Consider the following 17387-nt stretch of genomic DNA (forward strand, 5'->3'; position numbering starts at 1 on the left):
CTTGTTTCCAAACTAATCGATTTAAAAAACAAGTAATGTATTTCATGGATGCCGCTTGAATCAAATTTCGCTATCTCAGATAATTCTAGATGACGTGACATCTGAAGATAAATTTCTGCGCAACATCAGGATTCTAACCTAGTGATACCTTTGCTCATAACATTAACCCGAGCATCAACGATAATGAGTGCCAGCTCATTAACAATACGACATTTAAGGGCTTATGATTATTTAATATCCAATGGACCTCATGTTCAATGCGTACGATGGAAGCAGAAACCAATTTGGTTACCTACGGCAAAATCGAAATTATACAGAATACCGAAAGTACCAGTTATACCTCAAGAAGAAGTTGAAGAACTTAAGCGTATTCACAATTATTACCGAACGCATATGACATCTTTAAGGTATGTCATTTTTAATACGTACATACGAAAAGCATGTTCAGAGTAACAATACATTTGTTTGTTTCAGATCTCATTTCATTCGTATGGAGAGCGCTAATAGAATAAAATTTGATCCTGTAACTGTGAGAGCACTTGCAGCCAAAGATTTTGATAAATGTAACGAAATAAACGAACAATGGAACAAAGAAGTAGCTGAAGAGCGAGAGCAGAGACTAGCCAAACAAAGAGAAGTACGCATAAAGGAGATTATGTTGAAGCTAGAAGCAAAAAGGGAAAGAGATTTGGAGCTTCGAAGTCGAGTAGATGCAGAGATCAAAAAAGCAAAGGAAGAAGCATCAACATTTATCACGCCTGAGAACATAGACAAAGCTATTGAAAATGCATTAAAAAATATTGTAAATCATAATGTTGCGATTGATATTAATGGCAATTTTTACACAGATGATTATACAGAAGTATCGCAAACTACAGAAAGTGCTGAAAATGCAATGTAAATTATATAATAAATTACATATATCTAAAGTAGTTATTCTTTAATAAACACAACAAGTCTGCAACTACATTTGTACATTTAATCCTTTACCATAAAATTCTAATAGGGTAAATTTTTCTAATTCACAGAATATGTTTATTGAAAATGATCGTATATAATGTAATGTATTTATAATATACAATAACAAAAGGTTTGTAAACACATCCATTCAAGTATCGAAAGCCTATGTACCTTACAATATGGTCTACATACGTGCTGCATTAACTATCTCTGGTTCTGCAGCCTGTTTAACCATATTGTAACAGCTCGCGCTCGGCACATAAGTACATAGACAAATTTTATTTTAACAATCTGATAATGCATTATCGCCATACAGTTTCACAAATCTGCGGAAATAACATGAGAATAGAAATCATGTATAATTAGCCTGTATCGGCGATAATCACAGGTATCGATTTGTAATTCGTACGATGCTCATTTTATCAGTATTCACCAAGCCATTATCACTCGAACCTCGAACGCCATGAAAATTTACACCTGAATGAGATTGTGTTTGTATGCTGGTTTAAAATGTTTATATGCGACCCTACTTGCATTATGTATTGCGACGTATTTGTTAAGAATAATTACTTTTACATTTCGTACATACTTGTAACGTATCATGACGTAATCATATAATCGGGATATCTTTGGTTTGAACATACATGATTTGTTCGAGAGAAAAGATCTATGACAATTAAATGGCCGTTTTTCAATTGAATTTCAAAAGGCTCGAATATCTTAAAACATGCGAATAGACGCGTGCTACTGAAACAATTCACGTTTAAGTCACGGTTGTAAAGCCTAGTAAAAATAAAAAAAGTATTAATATATTACTTTACAAGCAGTTCTTTAATTCATACAAATAGCATTGGTAATTGTATAATTCTATTCTGATATTTATTGTACGTGCTTGTGTATATGTTTCTAAAGTTCAAGAACAAGTCTTTGAATCTCAAGATTTGTAATTAACGACGAAGCCTCACATTAGAATTCAACGCTATGATCTAAAGTTGGTGTAAAATTAATATCAATAAATAGTCACAGAATGCAATCGAATAAACGCAACGATTCTTCTCGCTCAACTAGAAGGTTCATGTAAAACATTGTATAAAATATTAAACGGTAGAAGCACAGGCTTCGCCATTGATCGTGACATTAAGCAAATTGGTAAAATTGTTAAACAGCAAGTTATACTGCATATTCTACCCTGGTAAAAGTGAAAGAAAGTAGTAATAATTAGAGAGTATAGTATTACTAAATTACCGTTATCATTTTTCGAGCGTTAACGTAAGTTATATAGGCATTTCCCATTTACTTTTACAGCTATCAGCTATGGTATCTTTGACATGAGACAGGGCTATTGCACTTTGTCACCAGTTCTAATATATGTACGGAACTCTTATTCAGAGGTATCGATAAAATGTTGTACGAACACGTATTCAGAATAATTTCCGTTCCAAAATCTTTGAACTTTCGATTACATTTTCATGTATCAATTCTTGTCTTATCTCATACATGCGTGTGTCTGTGTGTGCTGTGTGTACTCTATTCGTGAATGATACAATTGGTTTTGAATGTACCGATCTTTGCAATGCACATCACGTTCTCGCATACATGTAATTCAGCTTAGTATAGACGTACAAAGTTCCTTTTCCGGATTCCGTAAAATCTATAGATCTAGGACGTGCCGATGCATCACACTTCAAATATGTATTGCATCTGCGACTTATGCGCTTGGTAAAAAATAGGATTTATAAAAAATCTTACACCATTTGTTATCATCTGTATGGTATGTATGAAAATGATGGCACATGTGTTTCTAAAGCGAACTTGGCGTTAAGTATGCTTAAACGCGATTCTCCCTTTTATTTGAGCTCTGTATCCTTCGTTTAATATGGACAGAAACCGATGGAAAGAATGTTCCCTGTACATATTTCGCCGTTAAAATACACGATTTGTTTTAAATTAATTTAGACAATAACATTACTCTCCACTTTCACATTCAATAACAACTGCACATCCTTTTTGTTACGTTCATTACACACCTCCTCCCTCCTATTTTCTCTCTTCGCTCTCCTTAGATTGCGTGTTTTTAATGGTGCTGATAAAAACTACCCTCGTTCAATTACATTTTGTCACGCAGGGCGAGAGATAACTATATAATGAGAAGAACAAGAACAAAACATCTCGCAACAATTGAATGCTTGCTCAATCAAGGGTAACTCGTCCCTTACTTGTAATACGGTAGTCATAGACATGCTTATATACACAAAATTCTGCTCACGTTTGAGTCAATGAGACCGATCTTGATTACGTATAATATAAAGAAATGTAAGGACAACATGAACACAAACAGCTAAATAATCTCTATTCAGTTACAACAAAGAAGCCAAAATTTCCAATACTATAATTTGTATCAATTAGTAAAAACAAGCATTAAACTCTTTCTCTTTCCCCAAAATAAATGAAGACAAGATATCTGTTGCATACACGAACGTACGCGCGCGTATACGATTTATATATATGTATGTGTGTGTTTGTGTGTATATATACGGATAGGTATAAAATTTGGTCAACTTTTTCTCTGTATGATAATGTTATCAAATATAGCATATATATATAAGAATATTTTGTACGAATATAGAATAAGAAAATGGTTGGTAAACAGTAAGTATAATTATTCAACAAGTACTACATGGTAATAGTAGTAACATTAGTGGTTGATTAGAGGAGAGACAGTTGAATTCAACGAGACACAAAACACAATCAGTTCTTGCTGAATTTTTCAAATACAAGATCGTACCATGTTTTAAACGTTCTCAGATTTGTCTCGCCTCTAACAACTACGCTAATAATTATAATAATACTAACTAGAGAATTAATTCATGTCCTTACAGGGAAAGTAATGGTAAAAAAAGGAAACATGAAACATCATTATTAACCAAACATTGCAGGTATTTGTGTACTGATATTTTTTGGTTGCAAATTATAAAACCGATAACGATACAGAAGGTTATTCTAACAGCACGGTATCAAACTACTGCCAGCACAACTAATACAGGTATAATAAAAATATAATTTCCTAATAGAGTATATATATTATTTCAGTACTGTTGCTCCCATTAATGTTTGACTATTCAAAATCTTTCATTGACCCTTCCCCTCTGATACTATAGATTTATAAGAATGGCTTATACGGTATTTATTGTAGTAGCCCTATGTACTAAAGCTGTTGTCTGGCAGCACTTTGAAACACACCACAGTCTTTAGAAAACCTTCCTACTGTGCACACATATACAATCGATTTTTTCACTGTCCTGTTATATTAGACATAAACACTGCGCTTAAAATTTATCATCGTTCTTTTAAGTAGGATGTGTCAGTTAAGCTATCTTACAAAGCTAATCTCAAAAAACGAGATTATGACTATTCACGTTTCCGAAAGTATCACGTTTTACTCACGCATTCTGCTGAGCTTACCAGGCCACGCCGTGGGAAATGTATTTGTTTTTCCTTAAATCGGACATTGACTGCCTATTAAAATAGAAGTCCTTCATCCTACCTTTGCCTCTTCTCGCGGATGCACTTCCTTCTTCTTAAAAAATAACTTTTCATAAAGAAAAATAATATTTCCTTCGCATAATGTTTGTACGTTGACGGTAATGCAAGGCCATGGCAGACACACATTTCATCATATGCGGTAAATCATGTGTGTAAAATATATAAAAAGTTTCCATCTAAACCGCCATCTATTGTCGATTTACCCGGATATCCTTAACAATACCACACAGTACCGTGTATGCAAGCATTTTATACATTTTGCACACATGACGCTGAGCCTATAGCGATGTGATGTCTTTTTTGCAACATATGTATTATCCAAAGTTAAATAAAATTATTCAATTCCCCGGGGACCGTCTATTGGCATAGTATGTAAAACTTCGTCCAGTAATTGAAGCGCTCTATGTAGATGTACCTGTACCGAACAGATAAGTTCGTTACCTTGCAATTCATACGTGTGAGAAATTACGTGAAATAAAATTCTTTCTTACCTCTATCCAACACGGAGTTTCCTTTATACTTTGTCGAGGATAATCTGGACCCCAACCTTTTACGAAACTTAAGCGCAAAATGCAGAGTCGTCGGAGATCATCTACGCCTATACCAGCTGCTGCGCTGAGACCTGTGTTAAATTATAAAGTCAAATTAAAGAAGCATTTGTGAAATTATTCTCCTAACAATTAAAAAAAGCGTTGTACAAACTTTTAGTAATTGGTGCTCCATGCGTCAAATGTCCCGCTACAGCAGCGGCTTGAGCAGCTGCTGCAGCTTGAGCAGTGGCAGCTTGTCCTCTCATTTGTTTGTGACACTGTCGTAAATCGAACACTTTGATGTACGCAGAGGGATAAATTTTATGTACCGCATCGCCAGGTGCGCGACCTGCTTCTCTGTCTAAATAATAAGACTGTACAAAGACACTATGCTCGCTTTGGCATCTTAACCAAACGTCTCCTTCACCCCTCAAATCCAACACGACTCCTTTCCCTGAATAGTTCATAAACAGAATAGTAAATGTAATAGGGAATGAGAACACGAGGGAGAGAGTAGAGAGGATGGAGGTGGGGGAGGGGGTGGATTCAGACCATCATCCGATGGTGGTGTCGCCGAGGGGAGAAGGTAGGGAAGTGGAAAGGAGGGCAGGAAGGGGGAATTGGACAGCAGAGGGGAGGGAGAAGTTTTCACGGAAGTTTGAAAAGAGAGAGGGGGGAGGAAGAGGAATACAGGAGCAATGGAGACAGCTGAAGGAAAGGATAATAAAAGGGGCGGTAGGGATGATGGGAGCGGGGGCAGAGAAGGTTGGCAAGGGGAGGGGACAAAGAGTGTAGGAAGGAGAAAAGTAAGGTTAGGGAGGGGAACTAGCAAGGATGTGTTGGGAAGAAATAAAAGGTAGGGCGAGGAGGGGAAACGTTCTGAGGGGATGTACGTAGTGTGGGAGGAGTGTACGGGATGGGGGAGAGGAAGGGATGGGGTAGCAGGAAGAAGTGGGAAAAGTACTAGGCGATGAGGCAGGGGGAGAGGAGTGGATGAGGAGAATGGAGGAATGAAAGGAGGGATGTTTAAGGAAGGAGAGTGAGAGGCGGCGAGCGGAAGCGGGGGTCAAACGGTTGGGAAGGGGGGGTGTGGGTGCGTGCATGGCGTAGGGGAGCGAGCGAGCGGGCGAGTAGTTTTAAGTAGAATTAAGTAGTGGCTAAGAGGTTAACAGGCGAGTAGGTTTAAGATACAAGTTTAAGAGGTAGTTGTAAGAGGAGGCGGAATGGTGGATTGTAAACCCCAAGGGGAAACAAATAAAGTATATATATAGATAAACGAATATACCTATATGAAGGCGTGCTTTTTCACTTTGCTCTGTTCTGTGTACATTACTCAAAGCTCCTAAACAAAATCTGTTCCCGCCGCTTGGATCAACGTATCCATCGACTGTGACGGTAGGGCAACCACTGCTTACTTTAAACGTTTCGCCCACTTGAGTATCTAATTCGAAATAACCAACGGAACACCAATATTCAGGTGCCGGTTGCGTAGAAAGTAGACCACCAATGTTTCCACCTACTTCGCCTCCATGACCACCCCCTAATACAAATTCGACTTGTATTAGTATCGTAACTACGAGATATGTATCGTTTGTCGTTTTCATTAACTCACAGTAAGAAGTAGGATGAAGGTGTCTGTGATCTGGAGGTTGCATGCTCTGAGTATATGTAAGAGTATTGGCTCCGGTCCACTGTGGTGCTCCTGAATTATAAGCAGCTGTAGCTACTGGAAATCCGTTTGGATGATGGAGATGTACAGGTGATACAGGAGAGCTCTGGCCCTCGCCTGTTTTAGAGAGTCAAATCTCAGAGTGAATTTTAGCAATACAGAAAATTTTGTAAATGTAGAATAATATACCTAGAGATGCTGCTAATGCATCGACGCTTGGTGGTTGATTGAGATCCTGAGGAGGTGTGTTAGTTCCATAAAAAGTGTCGGTAGATTGTCCTTGCGAAGGACTCAGCATTTGCGCGCTGTTACCTCCGCTAGACGTACTCAATGACTGCTGTTGGCTACCTACGGTGTGACTCATTGGATGTACTACTGCTGCAAAATTAAATGCGACTCATACACAATACAGGCAATATAACAGAAAATGTCAATTATACTCAAACTTTGTCCAGTGATTCTGAAATTAATTACACGAAATATAATAGCTTTGAAACTCGCATGAAGCAACGAAAAAAAAAATAGAACTAATTGGCAGTAAATGGAAAATCGTAAGAATATAGAGGAGCTTTCTATTATATACGTACGATGATGAATGTTACGTGCCGTAGGATGATGAGGTGTAGGAATCCAGGTTTGCCTGGGGCAATTACTGTCGTCCAATTTATTGTGGGGGTTACCACCATTATTACCTCCCCCATTACTGCCAAACATACCCTCACCACTAGCTGTGCCAAACAACAGAAGGGAAAAGAAAGAATAAAGCTAAAATGAAATAGAACTAGCAACGCAAAGTAATACCAAATGAAGCGATGTTGGAAAAAAATTTGCCAAGAAAAAATAAAATTTTCTCATAATCTACAAATGCAACAGCAAAGCTTTATCTCGTTTATAAATTCTAGTGCATTATTCGATATACTCGAGATCTCGAACACATAAACATGCTTTATTTTTAAATAAATCAACACGCCCCACATACAAAGATATATTTACCAACTAGATTACAGGAACAGTATAGAAAGATTACAGAACTGTCACACTAAAACATTTAACTCAAGAATCTTATCTGATTATAGTACTAGTGAATAGCACAGGTACATACACGTTCAAAGTAGTGTAAATCATCACAGAAATACAGTGTTGTCGTAATGGCCATTAAGAAATCTTTGGAACAAGATGATAAAAAGTTTTACTTACTCGGATTGGGTGGTGCTAGGCCCGGTATAAAAGTCTGCTGAGACGATTGACTGTTATTAGATGTAGTGGGTTGAGAAGGTGGATGATGTTGAATGGTTTGGTTCATTTCTCCATCAACATCCATCGCGGATCCTACCACTCCAGCTGCTGCGCTTCCTCCACCACCGACCGAGTACTCATCTTTGACCAATCTACCACCTGGTCCGACGCCTACTCCCGATTGTAGAGTCAGCCCGGACAGGTCTGTAAAGAACGGGTCTGTGCGGGGGAAACCAACCCATTCCATCATACACCAAGGCCACAACAATAAATCATTTACACTTATGGTGCTACAAATGAGTTCACAGAAGCTTTGCAAAGAAACAATGCACGAAGAAAAACTTTGATAGAATTATCTCTCTAAAAAAAGCAAATTAAAGATACATCTTATGACATACCTATGCCAGGGGATACAACCCTCTCATAGTGATATGGATTTACGCATACAGAATCGCACTTTAAATCAAAAGCAAACTGACAGTATTTCACATGTTTCAATTCATTCTTGTGTAAATCTGGCCATCTCCAGATTCGTGCATAAATAACATGTGGGAAACCCTTACGACCGGCGACTTGTAGCCTACCGTCAAGAGTTCTCTGTATTGTGACACATTTACTGGGATGCGCCCCGTTTGTGGTGATAGCGGTTATTAAGCTATCCAATTCGTCACGCTTTTCCTTGAAACAATATGCATACATGAATTGCCGAATAGCATGCTAATTAAGCTTTCGTAATGTAAGAAAGGGTTAGAAGGTGTAAGATTTACTTTCAGCTTCTTCACTAACGACTCAATGGCACGTTTACTGAATCCTTCGCTTTCGCCGCCTTGCCGATGACACATTAACGAATGTACTATGCTTAGACAAGCATCCGCGCTAGTCGGCGCACTAGGGGCGATTCCTGTCATTTCTCTCACTGTACAGAGGTATTTTCTTTGTACGATGAACGTGTATCAAGCATGTACTAAGCATGTATTCGAATTCGGAATATTTACAAATGACGTTATCAGAACTTACACTCTGGATTAGGTTGCATTGGGGGCGAGGGATACAGATGACCTCCCCCGCCCGCCAATCCAACCATCTCTGTGAAAGCCGTGGCGAATACCGTTCCAATTCTTCGATCGAGGCACTATTCTTATCCCTGACTTCGATGCCTTTAGAGTTTTATGATTTACCATCTAGCAACGATCCGCTAGCCATGTGTCGTAAACGTGGATTCACTGCAAGCGGGGAACAGTTAAACAAATCGAAAGTCAACGGTTATGAAATATTAAGAAACAGAGAACGAACCTTATCGGCTGACGAACTAATTACGAGCTGGGCATACACGAAGTAACCTTAGTAGAGTCGCTTTCCAGTTTGCGGTGACGTACCGTGAACTGACAGTTACTTCGAGTAGGACGCTGCCAGGTTTTTTCACGAGGTTAGATTGAATCGTTGCGACATCAGTAGTAGAACTTGGTAGAACCGCACTTATCTCTAGTGCTTAATTGCACGATTACCGATGCGACTAAAGCGCCAAGACTATAATACATATGCAAGTTTTCAATCTCGCGTCTCGCTGTCTCCTCTACTCCTTTTTCTTGTATGACACCAAGTACCACAAGTACCGAGCGCACGTATGTAGTACTTACGCACTGTTGTGCGGGAGTTTCATCTACGTTTCGTTTCTACCCACCACTTACAACAGAGAGTATGTGAATGGGCGCGGGTGAACGGGGTGAAACAGAACAGAATAGGTTACTACCTACCATGAAGCTCGAAAATATTTAACCCCTATCGGGGGTTGTGAAATAAACCTCGATCTATTTAACCCTACCTTTCCTCCCCACTTTCGACCTGTTATGCTTTGCCGGTGGACCTGGGTGGACCCGAGTACTTTCGAGATATCGTTGCTTCGAATAACGTTACTTTATTCCATCGTTATTTCCATTCTGAGAAATAACACTCAAAATAAATGTTAACTTCAATATATTTAATATATATTCCGTTTATTAGTAAACCTCTAATTTACGCGAGCACGCATATTAACTACAATTATGAAAAAGTAAGCGTAAATCCATCCGATAATCGCAAGGAGTTCACAATTTTGGAACAGAAAGATACGAGGGAACAGATTCTTGGGAATGAAAATAGTTTTCGTTAAATGGTATCGTATATTTCCGATGTTTCGTAATTACATTTATTTTCATACAACAGTATTGCGTATTCATAGTGTGCTCAGGATTGAAGGCTTGCTACTCAAGCGGGGGTGTAACTCAGTGGTAGAGTGTCTGCTTCGCATGCTGAAAGTCCTGGGTTCAAATCCCAGCTCCTCCAAATATCTTTTTTTTTAAATTAAAAAAAGCATCACATTTGTATACATTTATTTATCACGTATTTAATGTATAATTAAGATATTGTAACATGTTTACATAAAGAAGTAAATATACATGTGAAATAAAAATGATGCGTTCCGTCCGTAGGAAGTAGTAGCGATGCATGACTCGAGAGATGGATGTGCGTCCCGACCCATTGATAAGCACTTGAGCAGCAGGAGATATGGTAATTTCTAAACCAACCTAATCACTCCTGCGGCACTAGTACTTAAGAACAGGACAGGGTTTATTTCTGATCGATTCCAGTCCCTCCGTGCGTCATAGCTCCGTCAATAGTCGGGAAATCCTTCGACAGCGTCGTGATGTCTGACCACTGTGAAATGAAGAATCACGCATAATTAACTCCCACTAGCGTTAGTTAATTATAAATCAGTAACCAACATCCAGCACTTATTGGCGTTGTACGAATGAACATTTGCAGACACTTACGAGTACAGAAGTATATTATAGATTAATAGACAATTAAGCAGACAGAGGGAAATTCTAATATAACTTGCCCACGTTTCGCTATAATTTAGTGCGAGATTAGATAATCGGCAGAAGAATACTGTGGCTCATAGATACTGCATAATCGTTTCATGAAACGGATAGAGGTCTTATGTCAATTAAGTGAACCTATTTAAAAGATAAGGATTACTTGTAGCCGGGGATTCTTTCATCGAGGGCCCCTCGAAACAGGAACTTGCCCTAACCCGTCGCGCGTTTATATTTTTTCATTTCCACGCCGGGTAATAAGAATTTATATTAGAAAAGGGGTGTTTAACGAGCGTACACAGTTACGTTGATTGGATGATGACAAAATTGTCACGAACCGGTACCGATAGAAAGATACACGTCACAATTATTAGCCCGGACGCGCTGCGGTGTGCTATATGTATATCGTGCACACAGTAATGATGCGATGACACACAGTGGTATTCATTGAAGCGGCCTCGAGAAGTCATTAAAGTCGCCCACTGCCGGCAGCCTCTTTGGCTCTTTCTTCCTCTGTGCCTCTGAGAAATTTCGTACACGATGTAACACCACCCCGCATGGAAACCTGTTGCTTCTGCTTGGAACAGTTTCGACATTTCACTCGCAATCGGCTTCTTCTGCTGTTAACGTTACGGTTGCACTCTGGTTCGTTCGGCCAATGCGCTGTAAAATAGAAAACGTTTACGAACACTACACTGATGAAAGGGATGGAAATGGAAGACAAAGCGACGAATGACAATCCACGAAATGGAATGGAAGAACGGTGACGGATAGGATGCGACTCGCAGGAATATCGTGCACGGAAATGCGTACACGCGCACGCGAGATAGCAGGGAGCCTACAATCGAATCTTTGATTTCTGTGCCTCGTGTCTCTGTTTAACGCTTCTTCTTTCGTCAAACGCCGTATTCATGGTCTCGTCGTGGTATGCAGTTCGACACCGCCGATCGAGCGTGACTTTTCAAAGGCTAACGTTCCATGGGACGTGGACAAGACCGAGAAACAACTCTTTCCTTCTATACATCGCATACGCGACAAAGGAAACGCAAGCAGCATCTTCGGGGCTGGCATGTTAAAATGCAAAGCCGCATAAGCCAAAGAGGATTATTAACAGAAGACGTTTAGGGCTTTGCGAACTCGGCTGTCCGCGCGTGGCCGTTTTCTGCCACGCATGTTGAACCCGCCGCGCGTATAGGTTTACCCAGTCTCATTTTTTCGGTGTTGGACGTTGGTCGGGTGCATTAAAAGAAAAAGTGCGACGGCTGCACGCAGCACGCAGCACGCACGCACACGCACACAGAGCGAAGGAGAAACAAGGAAAGACAGAGGGAGGTAGACCAATTAGCGCTAATTTCTGTTAATGCCGGCTCCGGCTCCCTCTCGGGTGTTCATGAAACAGCTCGTCAACTTATTAGGGAACGATGCGCGAATTGTGGGTAGATGAGTGAATGCGACCCAAGAGGAATTCCAAGAAGTCGGCCGGGAACGAGGGGCAAAAACCGATCCTCCCGTGCTTCGAACGATAATCTTTAGAAAAATCGGTCCACAGCATCCGGTAAAAATCCGCGGAGCCTTCAAGATCCACGGGTGGAGGTTTGTTCTGCCGCGACAGAAAGCGTTCTATTTTAAGGAGTATTCGGGGCAAGCTTCGAATTAACATCGAGATGGTTTATAATTTTTCCGCAGCCGATTCACGGCCATGACTTTGATGCGCAAACGCTGCGTCACAGCATCGTCTGTGAGCGATATATGGCCGTGCGAATGGAATTTGGTAGGAATTCGTAGTTTCTCGGCTCGTCTACCGTGGATATTCTCAATTCAGAAGCAGCTACTGGCTTTCGTGCTTTCTATACTATCGTCCGCGCGAGGTCAAGAAGTCGACAAGATAAAGGCAAACACGCCACCGCGTGCCGTTACATTTTCAGAATAACAAAATGTCGTCTCAGATTGCGCGACGTTTCTTTTCGCGTCGAATCGTATCGGCTCGATTACAATCCGAGAAACGAATCTGTTGTTTTCTTCAGGATCGCCGGCGTTCTGTGATCCTCTACTCCCGAGAATCCGATGCATTCGTCGAGTGTCAGTTTGGAAGTATAGTTGCAGGGTTACGCGTGCGGTCACATGCGATCTTATTTCAGGCGTAAGTTGAACGTAAAAAACATATTCGGGACACATCGACGGCGAGTTTCGAGAGACGCGAGAACAGTGGCGTCTGTTTAATTCGCGAGGAAAACGAAGCAGGACAAAGCAAGACTTCTGCTTCAATTTTTTCCGAACAGTCGAAGGGGAATATCGCTTTGTCGATTGTCCGTAGTCATTTCCACGAGGTTAGCAACTGTTTCTCGCCGACCACTCTCATGCATTAAGGTACTCTACCACAGCAATGTTACTTTCGAGCTTAAATCTGTAGTCTAAAGTTGCAACTGTACGATACATTGCCAGTTAATATCTCTTACCTATTTGTAATGGTAACGCTGCAAGTTATTGGACACTCTCGCGTCTGGGAACGATATGTATCACTGGACTATGCGCGTGTCGAGCTTGACCGAACAATCAGAGGAAATCTCATGACCTTTAACTTCTATTCTACACTACATTGGACACTGATGGATTCTTCCGTACTTATGTGTATTAACCTAGTACATATGGTGCGTTCTGCTCTTTAGAAGCCCTCTTATTCTGTACGATTCTCCAGTGATGTCGGAACGATATCTTCCCGATTTTTCAATGGCACTATACTGCTGCTTAGAGCCGATTCCGAAGGAAGAACGAAACTTATTCAAGGCTCGATCGATTAATGAGATACGAGAACAACACTACGGAGAATGAATGAATTTTATTATACGTACGAAACCTGGATCGCATCGGGCAAAATGCATTCTCGTTTTATAAACCTTTTTCACTAGCTTTCCTCGCGCCCTTGCACAGATCTCCTCCGCTGTCCTCGTTCGTCGAACCGCCTATTAGCGACAAATTCCTTTCAATTTAACGAACGTGAGGTTCGTCCGGTTGAAAAGAGCGATTTTAAACGGTCGCGATGTATAACGCGGCGTGAAAATGCGCGTAGATGGGAAAACGCGGTTTAAGCAATAATCACTGCGAGGAACTCGTGAGTCGTGACAGAGAAACATTCTTTCGATTTTCTTCTCTCACGCGGTTCATTTGTTTCACGAGTTGCAACTGTCTTGTGGAAAAGGGGAGGCACGCACGCGCACGACACACGCCGCACGGCAGCAAACCGACGACTGAGCGATAAACTGTTCTTGATTGGCTTAATATAGTCTGACGAACACTGAATTGGCCGCTCCTTGCCGCGCGGGAAATGATTGGTCAATTTAATCCTAGAAGCACGGTGCATTAAGCATTCAACCAGCGTTCAGTACCTATTAACGGTTCGCAAGAGAGGTACTGCTACTGCCACCACAATCGTTTTCTGCGCTATGCGACGGTGTACCCGGTCACGGTGTGCTGGTGTGTGCCTCTTTCTTTATCTCATCTTCTGCACACCATGGTCCCGGCCCCGGCCCCGGCACCGGCACCGGCACCCGAGCCTCTCCCTCCATCTCTCTCTCTTTCTTTTTTCTCTCTCGCCATCGTTCCAAATCAATTTACCAATTGAAATCAGTGCCGGGCAGTGAAGAATCGCGTCACTGAATGGTCGGCCAACCAACGGGGAATATGCGTCTCCCTTGTGCGTGCCTTCCACCGCTTGTTATCAAACCATTCACCGGCTGACCAAGTCCTTATTGTCTTGCCTTACCGTACGATTTGAATCGCGCGGCTCACGGCACCATCGCCCGCTAGATTCCTTCTATGACAGTGCTTTTCAACCTACTATTACCGATCGAATTACAGGTTCGCGCCAAAACGCGATCCCCAACGGAAATTCTTAAACCTAACACGAACGAACACGCCAGAAGCACTCGGAGTAACGAGAACACTTTATACTCTATAACAACTTTAATTATCCCTTAGATTTATCGCAATGATTTTTTACACGCAATTGTTACAGTGTGCTTTAAAAGCAACTGTAACAATAAGTAATATCGTTCATTTAATAGTGTAAACAGGAAATGCAATGGACGCAGTATTTTAGAAATTAATTTAATAATAAAGAGAATAGGTGATTTTACATTGTCACATTATTACACGAATGTGCTTCTTTCAAGCAGTTGCTTTGACGTCAGTGGTATGCCAGTTGAGAATCGCGGGCCCGGAAGATGAATCGATGGCGTTGATTGGTCGAGAGATCCTCTTCCGCTTCGACTGGTGTAGTTTCGGAGGTGAAATTTCCCGCGTCGCTGGTCGTCCTTTTGTGCTAGAAATATCTGCTTTTTCAGCAGTAAAAAGTTGCGTTATATTTATAGCGAATAGACTACTGTCGCGATAGTCTGTCATCGTCGCTTCGCGCCTAAAAACGTTTTCGAAAGCCGTGACTGTTGCGAGCGTCCTTTGAACGGTGCAGGCCATCTTTAAACGTCCCTTAAACAATCCGTAAGTGTTACACTGCATACAGAATCTGTTACCTGACCTTTTATCTCAACGTATTGAACACATACGCGGCTTCAGTTTCGAATTTCCCGCAGCTAGTGCATCTCTGCGTGAAAAGTAATCGTGTCGAAGTGAATTCGTGTACAATCACCTACGGCACCACTACTTAGCAGGCAGATTAGCAAATTAAAGCGTCGAGGCAGCTTTTCTCGAGTCCTTCTGTCCCCATCGAGCAATTGCTTGGTGACTGCGTTACACGAAATGCACAGCCAAATATATACCCCGTATCCAGACTAAAGTTCAAATTTTCCGTTTACATTGCTGACACGATCTTTCTTATCTCCTCTCGTGTGCGTTGTCTTTTAGGTTTAGTTGATCTCTCGTACGTGCCAGATACCTATCGAGAAGATAGTTTGATTTGCGAGCGTAGCAACGGGCGTGCATATCTTCCTCGCCCATTGTTACGGTCACAAATCGAAATATCTTCCGTGATCAGAACGAACGTGTAGCTTCGCCTGGAAACAAACTTACCTTTTATAGAAATAGAGTATGAATTTTATCGAGTACTCTGTTCGAGTACTGTACGTACCTTGGTTCGCTCGGTTGCATTATCGTGAATATTGTCGCCGCGCGTCAATCGTACGCAAGATACAGGGTGGGCAAACTGAAGTAAGATAGATTATCGGGTCAAATAATTGGTGAGTCGAAAAAGTTTCTCGATCGTTTTCCACGGCCTATCTCGGCCAGCAAACATCGAGGCTGGAACCGGTGTCGCCTCGTCAGGCAAATAATAATTGGTCGAAGGACCGTGAGTAGGTCCGCCGTGCAAATTGACGAAGAATGACGCTGGTTCTATAGAGTTTAATGGAGGAAAAGGACAGCTCGCTGATTAATGCATGCACGCAGTGCGCCCCTATGCCATCGAATGCGCCTTCCGACACGGCCATCAGCTTGCACTTTCAAATAGTTTGGTCATTTCGTGATAATCGTGGCCGCCCCCTGTCCCTGGAGGGTGGATAGGTCCACCCTCCGTTCTCCCATGCGGGCCCATTTTACTGATTTAAAGCAACCTATCCAACGCGAACGGCACATTTTATTAGGATACAATTCCTGTTACGTGGCCTTTTCTCCCGTCGATGACGATCCATTGTACACCGATTAGAACCATCTCCGCCTGCCCCTGCGAGATTCAAACGAAACGTCCTCTTCCCTGGTCAAAGGTGGTTCCCTCTCTTTAGTAAAAATTGTGCAACGTAAATCTGTACGAGGAGCGGTTAGTTTGTTAGTTGCTTAAATGCTAGAGCATATGTTGATATAGGCGTGACAGTACCTCTTGTTGGGAAACGCTTGGAACTCTGGAGAACGCACGTAGTTATTCGAGCGGTGCCTCGTTGTAGATTTTCTTCCCGCGGGATATTTTTCGCGCAAAAATAGCAGAATTACGCGGGATTTTGTGGATCTTTAGTATCGGTACGGCCACGGTTTAAGCTGGAATGAGCGTGCCATAGGAAACACGCCTGTTCATAGCGTACAGAAGTCACACGTGCACAGGTGTTTTCTGAGATCACGTGTGCCACATATGCCTTGGTAATGATATCGCTTCTCTCTGGCCACGGAAAATATACATACGTGGAGTCGCCCAATAGTTTGCAGCAACGGGTCGCACCAGCCTAGCGGGAAGATGCAATTTTTTTAGGAATATCGCGAAAGGTTCAAGGCGAGATTGAACTTGGTAGACGCCCGAGGGGAACGAAGTGAATTTTCCGTGGATTTCCAGGGAAATTCATGATTGAACGAGGGAATGGCCCCGGCCGAGTAATTTAGAAGAGTTTATTAAATTGGGTAGAATGCTGTGCGTGGGCCTACGCCGGATACTCGGAGAATGAATCTCATCCAGCGAGAGGAAGTTCGAATTAACTCGAGCCACTGCCAAGGGGGTACGGTACGGCAGAACCCCATATACGCTATAAGCTCTTGTCCCATTTATTCTTTGCACATTTGTGCGTTACGTCCACTGGATAAATTCCACGGAAACTATAATCCAGTTTGAAAATATATTTAGAGGAAAATGAAATCTGGTAGAACGACAGTAGGAAAGAGAGG

General features: G+C 41.6%; 2 protein-coding genes and 1 non-coding gene across 8 annotated transcripts; 2 read left to right on the forward strand and 1 right to left on the reverse strand.

Moving 5' to 3' along the window:
* Positions 1-73: 73 nt before the first annotated feature.
* On the forward strand, positions 74-967 carry Mrps26 (mitochondrial ribosomal protein S26). The gene is made up of 2 exons (XM_076822015.1): positions 74-407; positions 475-967. The coding sequence occupies exons 1-2, from the start codon at positions 184-186 to the stop codon at positions 899-901; spliced, it is 651 nt and encodes a 216-aa protein (XP_076678130.1). The 5' UTR covers positions 74-183; the 3' UTR covers positions 902-967.
* Positions 968-1647: 680 nt separating this feature from the next.
* Positions 1648-9972, reverse strand: Med (Smad/Smad4 homolog Medea). Of its 6 annotated transcripts, none has more exons than XM_076822004.1 (12): positions 9232-9971; positions 8956-9161; positions 8706-8854; positions 8337-8616; positions 7900-8157; positions 7290-7430; positions 6892-7050; positions 6646-6819; positions 6319-6573; positions 5206-5487; positions 4995-5125; positions 1648-4918 (listed from the first exon to the last, which is right to left on the reverse strand). In XM_076822004.1, the coding sequence occupies exons 2-12, from the start codon at positions 9020-9022 to the stop codon at positions 4838-4840; spliced, it is 1977 nt and encodes a 658-aa protein (XP_076678119.1). In that variant the 5' UTR covers positions 9023-9161; positions 9232-9971; the 3' UTR covers positions 1648-4837. The 6 variants fall into 6 exon arrangements, with proteins under 6 accessions (XP_076678119.1, XP_076678117.1, XP_076678118.1 ...); XM_076822002.1 differs by having other exon boundaries at positions 6892-7077; XM_076822003.1 differs by having other exon boundaries at positions 6892-7080; positions 7900-8142; positions 9232-9970.
* Positions 9973-10188: 216 nt separating this feature from the next.
* Positions 10189-10260, forward strand: Trnaa-cgc (transfer RNA alanine (anticodon CGC)). Its single transcript has one exon. It is a non-coding gene; the product is annotated as a tRNA-Ala (tRNA).
* Positions 10261-17387: the final 7127 nt, after the last annotated feature.

Source organism: Andrena cerasifolii, chromosome 10 (assembly GCF_050908995.1).
Source record: "Andrena cerasifolii isolate SP2316 chromosome 10, iyAndCera1_principal, whole genome shotgun sequence".
Classification (NCBI taxonomy): Eukaryota; Metazoa; Arthropoda; class Insecta; order Hymenoptera; family Andrenidae; genus Andrena; species Andrena cerasifolii.